At 36.8% G+C, this 19,822-nt stretch overlaps 2 protein-coding genes across 3 annotated transcripts; one reads left to right on the plus strand and one right to left on the minus strand.

Moving 5' to 3' along the window:
- The first annotated feature begins 919 nt into the window (after positions 1 to 919).
- LOC103938496 (scarecrow-like protein 21) lies at positions 920 to 3,759 on the plus strand. Of its 2 annotated transcripts, none has more exons than XM_009348497.2 (2): positions 920 to 1,076; positions 1,749 to 3,759. In XM_009348497.2, exon 2 carries the CDS (start codon positions 1,961 to 1,963, stop codon positions 3,569 to 3,571), a length of 1,611 nt encoding a protein of 536 aa, XP_009346772.2. In that variant the 5' UTR covers positions 920 to 1,076; positions 1,749 to 1,960; the 3' UTR covers positions 3,572 to 3,759. The 2 variants fall into 2 exon arrangements, with proteins under 2 accessions (XP_009346772.2, XP_048429305.1); XM_048573348.1 differs by lacking the exon at positions 920 to 1,076 and adding an exon at positions 1,088 to 1,108.
- Positions 3,760 to 4,775: 1,016 nt separating this feature from the next.
- Positions 4,776 to 10,587, minus strand: LOC103938497 (probable WRKY transcription factor 20). The gene is made up of 6 exons (XM_009348499.3): positions 10,143 to 10,587; positions 8,372 to 8,536; positions 7,315 to 7,852; positions 7,055 to 7,220; positions 6,814 to 6,972; positions 4,776 to 5,585 (listed from the first exon to the last, which is right to left on the minus strand). Exons 1-6 carry the CDS (start codon positions 10,383 to 10,385, stop codon positions 5,096 to 5,098), a joined length of 1,761 nt encoding a protein of 586 aa, XP_009346774.2. The 5' UTR covers positions 10,386 to 10,587; the 3' UTR covers positions 4,776 to 5,095.
- Positions 10,588 to 19,822: the final 9,235 nt, after the last annotated feature.

The following is a 19,822-nucleotide window of genomic DNA, read 5'->3' on the forward strand; positions in this document are numbered from 1 at the left end:
ACACACCCCTCACATGTGGTAAATTTTCAAGCTTAGCACGTGAACAACACAAATCGGATGATGTGGAGCACGTGTGGCCATTAACCTTCACACATAGAACAAACTGCTCATGTACAATGTGAGCAATAGGTTGTGTGTAGGGAGATGCGTCAATGGTGCAGACGTTGCGATTTTGTCACATCATAGGAATGCAGGTACAAGTGGTTAAATTGCAAATCAGGAGTGGATTGTGCAGGCAGACGGAGTTGCGCAAGTGAATGTGACGGCGAGGATGAATGAATTGCAGCAGTGGGTTTGTGCAGATGCAGGTGGTAGTTAAATGATTCGGATGGTGAGTTGACTCCGACACAGAACAGATTCGGGGGTTCATCAGATGCTTCATGATTATCCAACCCTTAATTTCCCAAAAAAAAAAAAAAAAAAAAACTTTCACGAACTAAAATAAGACAAATCAAGAAACTTATACCAACCAAAGCATATTAAATCCCCAAATAACAATCTAAAAAGTAACTCAATTACTTACAAGCACATGTAATGATCATTCTTTCTTCAAGGTAGGATTAATACTCTAAACAGAAATGACTGCAAAATCATCGTCGAACATTTTATTAATTTTTCATAAGTAGACTCTCATGTCACAAGTCAACCTTGACTAGGGACTATAATACAATTCCGCTAGTGAGAGATCTGTAAAAATCATAAAAAAAAGAAGAAGATTAAAATCCCTCCTTGAAGTCCTCATAAAGACATAATATGCCATGTTCCTAAAACTGCGCAGCCTCTCTTTCTCCCCTTGAACCTTTCCCAACAAAAAGGACGATGATGGGTATGAAAACAAAGACATAAAAGAAATAACGGGTTTGTTTTACGGGCTAACGTCGTACTGTCAGTGGCAGCATTGTAATTCACGATAAGAACGAGGTTTTTGTTAGATAAGCAGTGTTATAAGACGCAAATTAGGTGGGAGGTGATGTTTTACCGACAGACTTTGGATCTTTACATTTGCACTCAGAAGCCAAGGAGAACACGAAAACTGAAGCTCAAGGGTGATCATCAACCACACACCACATCTTCAGGTCTGTCAAAAACCCATCAGAAACTCAAACGGGTTTTCACCAAATCTCATACTTTTAATTTCTTTATTTTATTTTATTGTTCTTCAAATTAGATTATTTGATGAAGGTGATAACTTGGTGGTAAATTTAGTAGCTTTGAATTTGTTATTTCAAGCGTGAACTTGTGTTGTGAGAGTGAGAGGTAGTATTTCATCTCGGCTTTTCATTTTTTTAACCAACGATATGATATTTTACGCTAAATTCATGTAAACTTGGGGGAGTGGGATTTGCTTTTGGTTTGAACTTGTTTTCTGTTTTTGTTTGAATAAAGATATGGCGATGGTTTCATAATTCTAAGGTTAAATTCAAGGTCTTGATTTTTTGTTCAAACCAGAAATGAAGTTTCAGATTACTCTGAACATTTTCTTAATATAAACTGAGAGTTATAAAGCTACAGCAATGATTGAGATGAAAATTATGCGCTCGATTCCCATATATCTGTAGGATTGTCCTCCTTTTCGACTTTACAGTTTATGCTAAAACGCCTCGAAGATAAAAATTATTTTGACAACATTAGCTAGAACGTGTGGGCATCTCAAAGAGATTGCTTCAATACTTTTCACTAGAATCTTTGAAATATATTATCTTTGTTCGTCTTGATAACACTTATTGTCTTGTTACCGTTTTCTGCAGAGTATGCACTCTCTTTAATATGCCACCGTTTTCTACCAGAGTTTGCACAAGCGTTTCCAAGATGGTTATGATGGATCTGCATGTTATGATGTGGTCAAGGTTCAGTCTTGAAATAACAAGAGTTGTCAGTTAATTTGGGAAATTTTGTGCCAGAAAAGCTCAATAGCATTTCATTTGGTTATGATCAATCAAACGAATTGGCTATCCTGAAAATGCAAGAATCTTACAAGCATGTAATCCCGAATGTTTCTCATCCGTTTGGAGAACAGCCTGTGGAAGAGCCGGAGTCTTATTGTTGGCCTTCCTTCCAGAATGCTGACCATCAAGCCTCTGATGAGGTTATCCAAGGAACTAAGCTTTCAGTTCAAAGATTCGAACAGCACTCCACCCTTGAGTCATCCTCGGGAACCAGTGCCTACCCTGGTCGCAGTTCTGCATCAAGTTTAAATTTCTCAGGAAATGGAAGTCCAGCTTCACATCCAGATTTGCATTCCTACCAGTCTGGTGGCTCTCCTGTCAACCAGTCGTGCATGTTAACTGATACGGATGACCTGGGTCACAAAATTAGGGAACTGCAAAATGCTTTGCTGGGAAATGATTCAGATGCCTTTGACGTGTACGACATCATAGATGAGGCTGGGGCGAATCAAATTTATTCAGAAGCAGAACACCGGGAGCAGATGATGTTGATGATCTCCAGAGGTGACTTGACAGAAGTGCTTTGCGCATGTGCAAAAGCATTGGCAAACAATGATATGTCAACGACTGAATGGTTGATCTCAGACCTACGTCAGATGGTGTCAGTTTCAGGTGAGCCAATCCAACGTTTAGGAGCTTACATTTTGGAAGGTCTCATTGCAAGGTTGGCCTCGTCGGGGAGTTCTATCTGTGCATCCCTAAGATGCAAGGAACCTGCCAGTGCTGAACTCCTCTCGTACATGCACATGCTTTATGAAATCTGCCCATATTTCAAGTTCGGATATATGTCAGCAAATGGGGCGATTGCAGAAGCTATGAAGGATGAAAGTAGAGTTCATATAATTGATTTTCAGGTAGCTCAAGGTACTCAGTGGATTACTTTAATCCAGGCTTTAGCTGCTCGGCCAGGAGGACCCCCACAGATTAGGATCACGGGCATAGATGATTCCGCATCAGCTTATGTTCGGGGAGGGGGACTTGGTGTTGTGGGACAGAGGTTGTCAAGGCTTGCGGAGTCATGTAAGGTACCCTTTGAGTTCCATGCTACTGGAATTTTTGGCTCCGAGGTTCAACTTGAGGACCTTGAGATTCGACCTGGCGAGGCTATTGCAGTGAATTTTGCCTTCATGCTGCACCACATGCCAGATGAGAGTGTGAGTAGTCATAATCACAGGGACCGGTTGATGAGGCTTGCTAAGAGTTTGTCACCCAAGGTGGTGACTCTTGTTGAACAAGAATCAAACACCAACACAGCCCCTTTCCTTCCCCGTTTCATTGACACGCTGAGCTATTTTAGGGCTGTATTTGATTCAATTGATGTAGCTCTGCCAAGGGAGCATAGGGAGCGGATCAATGTCGAGCAGCACTGTCTGGCACGAGAAATTGTTAACATTATAGCTTGTGAAGGGGCGGAAAGGGTAGAACGTTATGAGCTTCTCAGTAAGTGGAGGTCACGATTCATTATGGCTGGTTTTTCGCCTTGTCCTCTGAGCTCCTTCGTAAATGCAACAATCAAGACTCTACTGCAGAGTTATTCTGAGAAGTATACGCTTGAAGAGATAGACGGAGCTTTATATCTCGGCTGGATGAATCAACCACTGGTTGCCTCTTGTGCATGGAGGTAAAAACACTTGAAAATTTGTGTTTCTTGGTCTTGTATTGAACCCTAAGTTATCTTCTGCTCGTTTGAACTCTTCGTCTTTCGTTTTTTATTCTCGTTGGGATAAGTTATCTTTGGCAGAGTGATAGTTATGTTATGTTGCAACTTGCAAGGGTTATGCTTTAGCAGAAATAAATGAGCCTTTTTCGTATACATCAACATTTCTCCCTGCAATTGTCCTGCAAACTATTACATTTACGTTCTTCCACCTTGCGATGGAACTGGTGTCGTCGCTGAATTCCTCGCTACTTGTACTCAATTGAATGTCATTCTTCACTCTGCATTCTGTGTCAAAGTGTGACTGAATTAGCTCGAAACTTACAGAGCTCGGATACTCGCTTCAATTCCCCATTGCGACAGGCCATTGTTGTGCCGTTACCATAGAATCTCAACAGCTCGTTTCCATCTACCGTGCTTCTTAGATGCCTCGTAAACTCTCTCTTTGGATATCTTCATCATTTCTCTGTACAAACGGTTACAACCTTTTGAGCGTTTCTATGGAGTTCCACACCCTCAGGACGGTTTTGATCCTGCTTGACGGCGTTGAATGTTGCTTCAGCCCCATCGTTTTATTGACTTGCGAATTCATAGATTTCCACATACATTAATGAGGGACCTTCGTTAGTCCAAATCCTTTTCCATTCTTTTTTATTAAATCGCCACACTTATTCATAATCCCTTAATCCGGTAAAATCCATCACTTTTAGAAATCCTTTAAAATCGATGATTTTTTTTTATACATATAGGCGTTTGTAAAGTTCTTTAAAATCTTAATTGAATCGGATTTTTATTGCTTTTTATGAACTCCACTTGATTCCTGATGATTACCTGAGACTTTCACAAACTCATTTAAAATCCTGACTGAATACAACACTCGGACCATTAATTACGGGAGGGCATCCCTACAACTTATCTTCGACTCCGTCGTTTTACGATGCATTATACTTCTTGCATCTACATTTATGAAAACTTTATCATCTAGCAGCAACAGACAGTATCACCATTTTCAGACGCAAATGACACAAATGACACCAGACTGCAACGTGCTCCGGCATCTACCCCTGCTCAAGCTTTAGCAATAGCACTCACCATGCCGAGCAAACTTAAGGCTCTAAAGCAGCAGCTCGGTGAGTACTATATACTTTTAAAATCCCGTCACAAACGCGAAAAGAAACAAAATTTTCTTATAATAATTGAACATTTTAAGCATTTGAATTACAACACATGGTGTCAAAGACTCTGAATATAATATTAATATTGATTCATATTTGTACATGCTAGTATTCCCTGACAAGTTAATGTTACAAATACATTACTTGGACAGAGAAGGCTTTTTGTAGCAGGCACCTAATTATAATACCTCTTTCTTTGAAATAGACATACCTTTGTTTTTATTTTTCGGTCTGAAACTGAGATGCCCTTTTGACCTTCGCCTGTGCCGAAGAAGGGGAGAAGCAGCTTATTTCTGTTGGCTTCATCGTAAGAAATTTCACGGACCTGTTAGTACTCTTCCCATGTTCTGTGGATATGGGTATGAGGAATGATTTAAAGGTCGAATTTCGATGCTGCGTGATTCACTTGGGTTTTCCCTAGATCCATACTGATTCATGCCACCATTAAGAACACCATAGTATGTCGAAACAGGGGTATTTTGAGCAACCCTGAAATTGGAATTCGTGTGAGATTGCCGTTCCACAAGATCAGAGTGCAGTTGCAGGTGCTCGTTGGTTCTAATTTCGCCACCAGAGGTCATTCCAACACCAAGATCAAGGCTTATGGTGTCACTTTCTTCTGGTCTAATTCTCGACAGGACATTCACAGTTGTTGGTCCTGAAGTGTCATGGCTGCTAGACTTTGCAGTAGGGACGTCATGATTATGTTTCCCTTCATATGTAGTTATAACTGCTTTTGGATCATGCGATGCCCTCTCCACATGTTTTCTAACAGGGCATCCAGCATTGGTGCACTTGTAATAGCTCCTGCATAACACATGACAACGATGAGAAACCACATAAATCTTTTGGGAATTGCAGTTAACAAAGAGTCGAGCCATATAGTTCATACACTTACTTTAAATTAAAGGTAGTAACTAGTTATGAGTGCTCCTATTATCACCCCATTTTATATATTTGTGGTATGTTCTTAATCCGATTTGTAATTAAAGTTTACCATGACGTCAATTACCTAAAAAGACAAAAAACAAAAACAAAAAACAAAAAAAAACAAAAAACAAATAAACAGAGAGAAAGTTCTTTGGAATATTGGGGGTATTGCAAGTTGTGTTTTTCTATTTAAAAAAAAAAAAAAAAAAAAAGTAACAGTGCAGGGTGGAAATAGAAACACTTCCTAGTTATTCAGAACCACCATTGTGATTTATACATATACGATGACCAAACACAGCACGCAGCTAATTAGTAAACAAGCATGCTCGAGGTTTTTCTACAATGCTAGAGGTTACATCTGTGGTTAAAAGTTATAGGCTAGTTCAATTTTGGGAAGAGATCTTGCATTATTCTTTTATTCCTTGTTTCTTCAAGATGATTTTTGATAGACCTTTTACACAATTAGTGAAGTCAAGCTTCGGGCCAATTGAGCAATATTCAAAAGTACCACGACAATCTCGGTGAAAGTACCATTGTTCAAGACTTCTTTCTGAATATTCACTTTAAAAAGCAGAGTCTCAGTTAAACTCTTTAATTTCATAGACGAAAAAGGGGGAAATGGCTGGGGAGATGAAGGCAAGTTTCGGTTAAACTAATTGGGAAGAACCGTAAAAGTACCAACAAATAATTGCATATTTGCCTGCACGATTAATCTCTAAAGACATCAACTGTCAGACCCAGTGCTTATACTATATTTAAGAAAATTATCCAAATTTCTTCCTGGAGGAGCATGATACGGCCAGAGGAGGGTGGGGGAGTGAATTGCCATAGGCCGTCCATACAAGATCATGACAGTTCGAACAACAGCTGCCATAGCAGAGACATTGGGCTTTACTTTTTGCATGAATGTTATTGTTCCCACCTACTTAGTTTTCAGAATAGTCCATTAACCATAACAGAAGAAAGCCCAACAACTTTATGAGTACTCACAAAGTTATAAAATCAGCACTGAAGCTATAAAATCAGTACTCACAAAGTTATAAAATCAGCACTGAAGCTACATCTTGAAACAGATGAAAATCAGTGAGAAGTAGCCTAGCCATACCTTGGATTAGGATTTCCCCTCACCACTTTCTGACCATATTTGCGCCAGCGGTATCCATCATCTAATATATCAACCTCGCTGAGAGTCTGAACAACAACTCGTGGTTCTCGGATAGGCTTAACAATTGGTGTGATATCAATGCTACCAACATCCATCCTCCTGCTCAACAAATTTGACACCTTGTTAGTTAGGGAAAATGAACAACACTAGAAAAACATAAGCATTTCTTGAACATTTATACCTCCTTTTTGAGAATTGGTCATCCTCATCAACCTCATCTGGCAACCTATTTGACAGTGAGCCTGTGCCTTCTACACTATCATCATTGCCTGTGACAGGAGAGAGCTCAGGAGTACTATTTGGCTCATTGTTACTAGACATTTGCCCATAAATGCTGGATGGTTTGTCTACAATTAGAGAAGAAAAACAAAATTAGAAGAGATGATAGAAGAACATTAGTTTATTTGTTAAATAGCTTATGAGAATTACTCTGACGCTTACCATCTTGACCAGTCAATGATGAAGCCTTGTCAGATCTTTCTTCTTGAGCAGGCATCATAGCACCAGTATTATATCGTCGACTTGGTTGAGGCTTAGGATGATCATGTGTACCCTTGTAGATAATCTCTGTTATCTGTCCATCATGAGATCGCTCAAATAGCTTCTTCACTTCACAATTAGGATGGGTACATTTGTAATAACTGCGAGGAAATTCACTCCCTTTAACATGCTTTTGTCCATATTTTCGCCAGTTATACCCATCATCAGAGGATATTACTGAAGGCCCATTTCCTTTGTTATCACCCTGAGATGTTTGGACCCCAGGATGTGGATGTTCCCTCTGTGTTAAGTCACCCGAATCATCTTCCACGGGTGCACTAGCTCCTCCAGTGTGAACAGGTGCAGATAAACTCAATTCATTTGAAGAGACTGCCATCTCATTTTTAGCCAAAGTTGGTGATGCATGTGATTGAGGCTGAGTTTGACCTGGCACTTGCACGGGCTGCTCATTCCTATAATGGTTATAATCTGTAGTAACCTTGAATAATTGTAAAGCATTAGGCAATCAGTATTCTACAACCACTTTGGCACACTTGTAGATATATAAAGAACTTGAATGAAGACATATCATTGTTCTACAATTTAGAAAGAAATACGACGGTCCATCTCAACGAGAGTCTATCACTAGAAAACATTGTTTCTTATAAAGCATCTTTAAGAAACAATATCGAAAAAAAAACCAAATAAAGTATATTTCACACTAACAAATTTAATTACTCATCATACAGCACTTGATAGACAGAAAAGTACTGAAACAATAATGGTAAGTGATTAAATAAATCAGTTAATCTTCAGAATACGATCATATAAGATTTTGTAGTGTCAAGTAGACATCCACTGAAGTTTAAGCTAGAGCACAAAATTGGCCAAAGACCAATCAGCTAAACTTAGGATCGAGGCCACCATTTAATTAGTATCTTTCCTCACATACATAAAACATATCAGTCAAGGACGCAACTAATGAAAGAATAATGGACCACTAATCCATACAAATTACCATATTTGATATAGCATGGGGCTTAAACTCGAAGCTTCCAGAATTTCTTTCATCCGAGGTATTGAAATCCGAGCAAACTGTGGTTGCTGAGTATGTAGTAGAACTCAGAGATCCGTACAACATTTGAGGCTTCAAAAAGGACCCAGTAGTTGGGGAAGGTTCTGCCTGCAAGACCAGAAAAAGTAGAAATCAAGAAATATGTCACAAAATTCCTGGTCCAGATACCTTTTAATCAAGCAATGAGGCATGTACAGAATCTCGTAAAACTAGAGCGGGAGAAAATAAAACTCTTCATGAAACAAAAGCTATAAGGAAACTTGACAAGAAAATGTAGCCCCATGAGCTATCCCTGCAACTTTAAAGCCCTTTTAATTTGATGGAAAGAATTTGGCAGTACTTTGGCATGCTGTTACATATCTGTCCAATAACAGGAAACTCTGAGAATCACTTGGGCATGATCGTGATTGGCATCTCTTAACAGAGATGGAATTTGTGCATCCAGCACAGATTACCAAATATTCTAACAAGCTCTTCCATTACCAGCAAAAATGAAACAAATACTATTAAGGAAGATAAACATATCTTAAACAAATCCACTGAAGATGAAAGAGCGATTATTTAGACCGATACCCAGATAACTGAAGTTATAGCAATAAGCTTCGAACAACGAATGTCATCTCCAATCAAAATTAGAACAATGAAGGGTCATAACCCCTATAAAAACACATGCCGATCACAACTTTTAACAGAACCTTTACCCACACCCTTTACCCACAATCTCTCTAGACTCCCTATACCTCCTTGCTGATGCATTTATTCCTTATTCTACATACACAAATAGAAACCTTTTTGTCATACTTGAATCCACTGCCAACGGTAAACAATGACAAGCAGAAAGGCTAGAACCCACCAACAAAGCAAAAAAGAAGAGAAGAAAGATTCATTATGTGAAAATACAACACTGTCAATAGTAATAAAGAACAAAAAAGTTCATAGACTTGTAAGTGAAAGCCCCATTACTCCCAAAAGCAATTGCTTTCGAACAATCTATACGGGCATAAAGAGAAAAGACCCCAATAGGCCAATACTACCATTACATTACTCTCAAACAGCAACAAAGCATCAGAATCTCGGGGTCCCATTGAAGCACCCACATATAAAATCTCACTGCCATTGGCATAATATAAATAAAATCAAGCATTCGCAGCGAAAGAAGGAGCATCTTCTTCGCTCACTCATCATCAACATCACATCATCTTCTTAGCTTACGCTGTAATGCAACAATATAAACAAAAATAGTAATTGGAATTTTCAAATTTTTCTGAAAGAAGGAGCATCTCTTAGCTCACTCATCATCAACATCACATCAGTTTTAAGTCCTCCAAATTCCCCACTATCCCATATATACCACGTGGTAAAATCTCAGGCCGTCAAACCCATTTCCCTTATCTACCCATTGTTTGGTTACCGAGAAAATAGCCAAGAAAAAGTTCAAAATCGAAACTTTTTCACTCCCAAATCAGAAGCTCAGCTACTAAGGCAGTAAAATAACTTCAACACTTGAGTCCCTACCAATTCATTTTCCCAGCAACCAAACAGAGTCTTACATTTAATTCAAAAATTAATAACTAAATAGAAGAAATTAAGCAGCCAAACGCAGCCTAACATTCAAAAGAGCATTTGCTTTTTGCTTCCCAAAAAAAGAAATTTAATTAAAATTAAAAAAAGAAAAGATTAAGAGGATCGGAAAACGACGTCGAAGCGGACGAACCTTCATGTTGGAGAGGAGGACGGGGGACTCGAGAAACGACGTCGGACTGAGGCCGGGAGGGATAGTGAGGCAGGGGGACCTCGAGATCGGAAGCTTGGCCGGGGACATGAGCTTGTACTTGGCCCCACCGGAAGCAGCAGCAGAAGAGTAAAAGGCCGGCTCGGAGCTAGGGTAGAAATCGCTTAGACCCGGATCGACGTCATCGGAGGGTCCGGATGGGTGGTCGAGTGCGGTCGAGTCCATTGGAGGGCTGGCGGGTTAGCGTGTGGTCTGATGGAGTCAAAGGAAGAGGGGACAACTGGGTTCGTTTTTGTTCAAAACAGGGGAGAGCAGGGAAGGGTAAAATGGTAATTCGGAATGTTTTTGTCACAGAGAGTGAGAGAGACGCATGTTGACTTGTTGCATTGGATCTGTATTCCTCTGCGTCCCGAGTAAAAATCGTGCAAGAATGTAAACTGAATTGTGATTTTTGTGCAAACGTGGATTACATCAGCTGATTATAAGTAATGAATCAACGTAATCGAGATCAATGCTAAGTTAGAATTCGATACTAAACTTCTTAAGAAAATAGTTATATGCAAATAAAGTGGTATTGAAATCGACGTCGGCTAGTATCTATTTGTAGAAATATCGTTATCCAAGTCTAAGATTGCATTGAGTTGGATCAAATAAAGTGGTTTCCAAGTTGGAGTAGGGAGCTTTATCCAAAAAACCTAATTTAGAGGCTCAGTCTTTGGAACCATATTTGATATTTCAGTCGTAAGTGCAAGCATTGGTTTTGAGTCCATACCAAAACAAAACACTATGTAGAAAAAGAGAAACGAATCTCAAATATGAGAATTTATGTAACAAACCTCCATTTATTTGAGTCAAAAACATAGATTATGATAAAATTCGATATCATAAATAGCAAAATTGAAGTGGCAAAATGTAGCTTTTTTACAAGTGAAGATGAATACTATTAGATCGTAATACTAAGTGGCACAAAATGTAGCTTCCTCTGCACAAAGTATAATTCTATACGCATGTATAAATTTTTTTTTTTTTTTTTTGTGTTCGTAATAATTTATTTTATCTGTCCAACAGCAGAATCAATTATTAAGTTGGTACTAATATTAATGAACGGTTAAATTGAAAATTTAGCCCATTCCATATGTGAAGTTATGTCGTTATACTTTTTCCCACCCCTATATAAAATGACAGTTTTAGTTATATTGTTATACTTTTACACAATCTCACTTTGCCTCGTACACTATATTATATCATACATTATCTTATGTATGCTTTTTTGTTGCCCCACTTTATCTAGACCTAGCAAACGAGTCGTTTTTATGTCGTTTTGTGTCATACATATTATCTTAAAGGCTGGTAGCATGCAAAATCTATTATTTTAACAGTTCTCAACATGTAACCAGATAACGACCTGACTCGTTAACGAATTGATCTGAAATTTGTTATTTGCATGTCGATTTGGAGCTGTTTAACGGGTCATGCAAGAATTTGTCATGTCAAATGTCTAGATCTGTCAAACAGGTTGTTTTTGTAATATACATGTTGTCTTAACAAGCGACCCGATAACGACCCAACTCATTAACAGGTTGACCAAAAACTTGTTATTTTCTTATCGTTCCGTATCGAGGTAATGGATCATGCAAAAAATTTCCAAATCTATTGTGCCACATTTTGTCAACTAAGTTAAGAGAATTGTTAGTTTCTCTAACGTGGCAGGGCTCTTAGAGCATTTCCACCCCTAAAAAGCCAACCGGGCAATAGGCAATTCAATCCCCCAAGTGAATAGTAACTATTTTTGGTGAACAGTAATTGTTCAAGTGCATCTCCATCCCTAAACTAAATAGCTCAGGCAATTTGTATTAAAATATTATTAATTTTTTATAAAATAAAGAAAAAATAATTTTATTTTTAATTTCGGATGATAATAAAATATTGGTTGAAAGTATTTGAGAATATTTGAAAATATTGAAATGTGGTGTAAGATGGAAGAACTTAATTAGGTATTTACAGAAAAAAAAATAATATATTTTTGTATTTTTTTATAATTTTTTTTGTATTTTTAATTAATTTTTTACAATTTTTTAATTGTAGGTAACGACAACCTTGTGTCACATGGCCTAGGGGCTAGGCTAGTCGATTTTAGCCTAGGTGAGCAACTAGGCTCCCTCATAGCCGAGTGGATTGGAATGGGGTGGAGGAGTTTTGGGGGAGAGAGGGGATTTAATCTACTATCCTATAGACGATTTCCACCCTTGGGGATAAAGCTTAAAAATTTAAGTTATAACTTATAAACTGTTTTTCTCCTTCAACTTTTATGGCTTAAAATTTTAGCTTGAGATTATTAAATAATGATTTTAGCCTCTTTATTTTTTTTTTTTTTTTTAACGGTAACTTGTTTGAAAATAAAATTTATGTAAATTATCCTAATTTATTTTTATGATTAATCTAAATTTTTTTAAATTCTGATAAGTAATTAAAAGTCATACAAATACATAGGTATTTATAAAGTTTTAAGTGAAATATGATTTAGATCATTTTCCTAAATTATTTTAGACGTTAAATTTAATTTTGGGCAATCAAATCTTTTTTTTTTTAACCATTAGATTTGATCTTATTTATCACAGCCATTAGATTATAAGTAATGTGAAACAAAAAAATGTGTGAAGTATGAAAGTTTGGTAGGTCCAAATAATTTAAATCAGGCTTAAATCCTAGGGAAATCTAGCCCAGAGATATATTTTCTTGTAGACTTATTTTAGCTCAATGATTAAAGATGGTTTGAGGGATTTTAAAGTTTATATTTTAAGTTTATTTTATCGATTGAAGATGATCTTAGAGGATTTGATAAAGGTGAAAGTGCTCTTATCAACATAGGTACCATCAACCGAGGGAGTAATGAGTTATACTTTCAGAATTTTACCTTCAAAATGTCATTAGCCGACATGGGAATGGGCTGGCTTTCGTGAATTAATAACTCAACCCTCTCTGCGTACATAGACTGACCTCTTCGAATTAATAGGGAACAGTAGCAGTTTAAAGGAGGCAACCTATTGGAATAACTTCTGTTTATCAACATCATCGTGCAGGAGCTTCATGGACCACGTTTTCCAGTCCGAAACTGTTCGAAACAGCTACACGCTTCTGGCAACGTCATAGGAATTGACCATTCTAAGAGCAATCACTGTGTTGAGCTATCAACTGACACCTTATAAATCTGGTACTCTTGCACGCATAAAATGTATGATCATGATCGGAAATCAAACAAAGAGGTTGATTGTCTGCCTTCTATTTTCATATTCTCTTCATGCTCTCATGTTTGTGTGGTTACGATTAAGTCACGTTAATATTTTATGCTCCTATTACTTTTTGTTTTATTATTTCTATAAAAAATTAATATAAAATGTTAACGTGGCTTAACCGTGATCACACATCACAAGAGGGCATGGGAAGAGTATGAAATAGGAGGGCAAACAATCCACCTACATCATACAATTGGTTAAAATTGGTGTTGCCGCAAATTACATATGTCAAACACAATGTACTTTCTTTGAAGAGCAACTTACGTGAAACAAGTTCACCGTCACGTGACATCTTAATCGAAGAATACATTGTCATGTAGAGAAGACTTGCACATAGGTAATACATTATTAGACGAAGGACATCAAATGGTGGTGAACCCGTTTTATGTAAGTCCTTGCTTCTGTGAGGGCACTTGTTTAGACCTAATTATTAACAAACGAAAAAATTTGTATATAAATTATTACAAGAATCAAATGAGTTTAGGGCCATGTTTGGTACGTGGCTACAATTAGATTGGATAGGTCACTAGATTGTCATTCAAGATATGTTAAATGAAGAAATTGAGGCCAACGTCTAAATTTTTCCATGTTGGAGTTGGAAGGATAAGTTTCCCTTGTGACAAATCTCTCTCCCGCCTTCAACTTGAAAAATTTATGGAAGTTGGCCTTCATTTTCTTCCTTCAACATAAATTGAATACATTGAGTTATCAATCAATCCAATCCATTCCAATAACCAAACATGATCTAAAAGTGAATCAATCGATTGGTGCACGAAACAAGCAGAGTGCAACAACAAGAAGTTGATCACATGGAGAATACAAAAAGCACAAATACCAACCAAAAAGCAAAATTGATATGAGGAAAGCAACAAGTCCCAGAAACGTTTCTGGAAGAATTCCCAACTGTGCTTCGCATTTCTCTGCTATAAAAGCATAAGCTCCTAGTACCCATTTAATATCAAATAGGAGAATTAATGACTCCTGATGGAGTCAATCTGAAGATGCCCATCATATACGAGCCTTAGAATGGTTTATACGAAGATCTACCCTACAGTTTTGATTAAAAGATAGTGATAGTTTTCTTGATAAACAGTTGTACAAAGAAAAAATATTTGATCCGTACTATCGCTCTAACCTCGTGGGGATGCATTGATGGCAAGAAAAATTGAATAGTTTCTAAGCTCCTTTAGTAACTTGGTGATCACGAAAATATATAAGTAACCAGTTATGATTTCACATGCATAAACCCTATATAGCAACAGTGAGCGGCTGCATGCAGTCAACTTCCAGGATCAATCACAATGTTTCTTCATGTGTTTCATGATTCTGTGCATGCAAAAGCCTTATATCACAAGAAAACACAAAACCTACGAGGCCTCTACTGTATACTGAAAAACCCTAGTATCTTCAAATATATTTCTATATACTCCATGTACTAATTTATCACAGGGAAAAGGTTTTGTTTCGATTTTAAGTAAAGAAAATTGATTAACTGGAGATTATTTGTTAGGATGGAGTGAAAACTTTTGAAAAATTGTCATAAAACAAACTAGCGTGCATTTGAAATATTGTCAACAAAATACTCCGGCAGATTGATCGAATTCTATCTAATGACTGGTCAAAATTTACGATTTGGACTTAACCGCAAACCAAAAGCCTAAATTTGTCAAAATTGAAAGGGAAATATGCAGAAATAAGACAATTCCTTAATTTTGGGACAGAAATATAGGACATTTTGAATATACATACGGCATGCACATGCTATGCACAACAATCAGACAGAAATAGGATTTTTCCTACACCATGAACTAACTTAATTGCCCTCGTTTATAAATGGGTTATTCCTCCCATTTTCTTATTTCTCTCTCTTCTCTCTCTCTCCCTTCTCTCTCTTCTCTCACTTTCTCCCTCACTCTCTCTCTCCCATTCTCACTGTGCACACACGGAGCACAGTCGTCCCAACCAACATCGTCCAAATCGAAGCCACCACTAATTTCATCTTGTTCTCACGAGTCCAAAACACCTAACCTTGTTACGAATCTCATCCCCAATCGTTGGGATTGAAACTCAAGTAGGCCGCGAGTTTTTCGCCCATTTTCTGGCAACACGGCAAACAATCGAGGCTTGAGACCACCACCGCTGGACTCGCATCGAGGGTGGGAACAAAGCCTAGTCATTGAATGCTGGTGTTTTGTTGGATTAATTTTTCAGGATTTGCTCACTGTATGTACACAACATGCACATTATATGCTCAGAGATCTAAGCCAACCCAAAACCCAGAGCTTACAACTCTCTCTTCGAAATCAGAAAAATAACATCATCACATGTCCATATACACTATATGCGTATCATATGTACAGTACATGCACATAACTGGAGATTGAGCAACAAGTTGCTTTTCGCATTAATAAGAAACTTTAACGGCAACCTATTAGTATAGTGGATACAATTAAAACATAATTGTTACGTATATAAGGTTACAGTGGTAGTTTAAAAAGTTTTGTTACGTATATCAATCACCGCTTAATCGTGCACGTGGAAAACATGATACTAGTTGTCGTAATTTCATGGGACGCGTATGATCCCTAACATCCTCTAAGTTTTTTCTTAATTTTGTCTTTTGATGAGGCCAACTAGGTTGTGGTCATACTCGCTAAATTCTAGGGCATAACATACGTGCATCATAACTAGTGACATTCTTACTTCTCATATTAAGATGTAACCATGCATACGATATGCACACCACATGAACATTATAGAAAAAATTTCACAAATTTCTGCAATTTAACACTTGAACTAAAAATTGTTCTATCCCAGTTTTGTAGCACGTCAAAACTTGAAATTTATTCTACAACCCATAAGCCCCAACATGAAGAACAAACCCTAATTTAACTTCTAAGTATTAATTCATCTTACAAAACAGAAAATATGGTACTAAACCTAGCTCACTCTTCTCATTTCTATCTCGCCTCCCTTTATTTGAAATTAGAGGTATGAGGTTAACCCAAAACCTAGCTCACTCTTCTCACCTCTCTTTGGACTTCCCTCTCTTCAAAATCGGAGATTAGAGATTTAAGCTCAACCCAGAACCCAGAGCTCACAGAGCTCTCCCCACATCCCTTCTTCTAAATGAGAACATTGATGCAATAAGCTTCTAATTTTTAGTATTTATATGTGAGTATTTTAGTAATTTTGGTTTTGTGCATAATGTGCATGGCTAGTTTGTCCTATTTCTGTCCCAAGATTAAGAAATTGTCCCATTTTGGGTATTTCCCAAATTTAAATGATCATGACTAGAGTTAGACTTGACATTCGTGTTGTGTTTTTCGTGTTCATGTCATTTTTGTGACATACTCAGCATCTTAACTGGTCGTGTCGTGTAATACCCGTTAAAGTAAACGGATAATATGACCCGACCCAAAATTGACCCGTTAAAGAAAATATATTTTCATTCAATAAATAATAAAAATGAAAAACATATTTTGACAAAAAAAAAAATACTAAATTAGTATATACGTACCATATTGTCACATAAATATCACTTCAAAGCATAAAAAAAAAAAGTTTGTTTTTCAAGTATTACATACTCCAAAATAAGAGTCTAAAGAAAAAACATTAGTACATTACTATAAAATACCAAATTTTTAGGGATATACAAAATGAAGGGAGTTGCACTTCAAGGTTGGGGAATCTTGCACGTTTATATAGTGCTTTTACATTTTTCAAACTTATATATTAATGATTATGAATTTTATTTATTTTGAAGTCCTTTAAAAATATTATTCATGAGGGTTTGTATAGTTTTAAAAATTCAAACAATGATGTACCCATACTCAAAGCGTAGAGGATGCTATCACGAGCCTTTGCATACTGGTAAATTAATTATTATAATTTTTTAATGTTTTTGGTGTTTTTAAATTTCTTGCTATTTTTATTTTTAATGTGTTTTATAATTTTTTAATCTCACACTTTGTCTATATGTACTATAAAAATAAATAAATAAATAAAGTTTAATTTAAAAAAAAATTATATAGAATAATACTACAATAATACATATTTAATATACAATATATACATATACACTATGACTATTGTATTTTGTAGTAAGTTTTTTTAGTAGTTTAAAAAAATTAAAAAAAAATCATCAAAATAACTTTTTTCTTAACGTGTCGAGACGGGTTACCCTGCGTGTTACCTTCGTGTAAACATGTTAAGGACCCGTTATTAACAGGTTCTTACCGTGTGACCTTGATAACGACCTAATTAGTTTAGTGTAGAACAATTAATATGGTTTCTACATTAAACATGTTGGAGACTTTTCATCTTTCAAAGTCATGTTTTAATTAGATGCCTAGTAACTATAATCTTTAGTATTAAATTATTTATCCTATCAATGCAAGGTAGCCTCCTATTCAAGGGGCTTTATATGTAAGATTAAGAGGCGAATTTAGTAAATTAAAAGTACTCTAAGAAGAGAGTTTTCTCCTTTCTTAAATCAAGTGAGAGGCTTGGTCGTGTGAGTGAATCCATGATTAGCAACATGAGTGAATTCGTTGCCCCTAGTCGAGTGATTCCCAGGTTCTATCCTCGTAAGGACATGAGTGATTCCGTTTCCCCCTGGTTGAGCGATTCCCAGGTTACTACCCTTTGTCTTTTCGAGACCCTTGGTCTTTTCCGCGTCAAGTGGCATTAAAGAAGGTTATTCGCTGCGGTTGAAGACCATGGCTATGATTTACAATCTGTTTGAAGAGCACACTGTTTTAGAAATTAGTTTCGTCTATTGGAATTTACCACCAATTTACGATGAGTACGTTGATGAAGACGAAGTCAATAATCATCTTATGAATGAAGTTAATGAGGATGGCAGCGAGCCTTCCATACGTTAGATGGTAAGCTGTGATTGCTATTCGTCCTTTGGATGCTACAAGAACCTTTCAAAGTACTACAAGCATGACGTAAATGGAGATGCTTCAAACCTACAAGGAATGGATGATGGCAAAATGCTACTGATGGCCCAAATGAATTTTGAAAAGAATTTCAGACAGTCTATAATTTTTGTGAGTTCAACATGGACGGAACAAGGATGTGTCCTTCCTTTCTCAAGCCTAGTTGTGATGCTTAAAGAGGCCACTCATGTGATAAGTTACAGTTATGAAGACACAATTGAATGGGGGTTAGAGCTAGGTTGGATTTATAGATTTATCACAGAGAACATTCTAACAGGGTTTCAAAATGCATTCTAGTGGATGAAGGTCATTTTCAATCAAGAAGAAGGAACTAGGGCTTACAACGTTTGAAAGAATGGGAAAATGGTGTTTTCATGAATATTTTGTCTCTTGGAACACCTTGTTCACCGTGAACTTCATTTTACAATTGTGGTTGTTGTGGAAGAATCTGCAAGGTCATCCCAAAGATGGAGGAAGACCAAATGAAACTTGAGGACCAGTTTTTTTTCGAGAATAGAAGAATGATGTAGTGTAGAACAATTAATATGGTTTCTACATTAAACATGTTGTTGGAGACTTTTCATCTTTCAAAGCCATGTTTTAATTAGTTGCCTAGTAACTATAATCTTTAGTATTAAATTATTTATCCTATCAATGTAAGGTAGCCTCCTATTTAAAGGGTTTTATATGTAAGATTAAGGGGCGAATTGAGTAAATTAAAAGTAATCTAAGAAGATAGTTTTCTCCTTTCTTAAATCAAGTGTGAGGCTTGGTATTGTGAGTGAATCCGTTGCTCCTGGTTGAGTGATTCTTAGGTTCTATCCCCGTAGAGACGTGAGTGATTCCGTTCCCCCTGGTTGAGCGATTCCCAGGTTACAACCCCTTGTCTTTTCGAGACCCTTGGTCTTTTCTATGTCAAGGAAGTAGCCGAGATTTTCTTCTCAAGTGGGTTGTAAGTGTAAGCTACACAACTTGTCAAAAAGCTCTTAATATTGTTTTCTACCTACGCAACTAGAATACGTACACAAACATGTTTGAACATAAATAAAAATGTGTTGATATATATTGACACTTCAAAAATTCATTGTGCACTTCAAACTTCTTGATTTTGTAAGAAAAATAGAAATGTGAAAAGTGCACAATACAGTTTTTAGAGTAGCAATACTAACACCCAATAAAATAAAATAAATAATATGACCATTTGAATTCGACAAGAGTGCATTTTTACTCATCACCCTTAAGTGGTGATAATGATCACCATCCTATTTATCACCGTTAGATGAGTTTGAATTTTGAGATTTGTGCCTATCCACTATACGAATCTCGAAATTCAAACTCATCTAACAGTGATAAATAGGATGATAAGCATTACCACCACTTAAGTGTGTGAGTTAAAATACACTCTTTCGACAAAAGACCCATG

This window comes from the organism of the source record quoted next, unplaced genomic scaffold (assembly GCF_019419815.1).
Source record: "Pyrus x bretschneideri cultivar Hongxiangsu unplaced genomic scaffold, Pyrus_bretschneideri_v1 Contig66, whole genome shotgun sequence".
Taxonomy (NCBI): domain Eukaryota; kingdom Viridiplantae; phylum Streptophyta; class Magnoliopsida; order Rosales; family Rosaceae; genus Pyrus; species Pyrus x bretschneideri.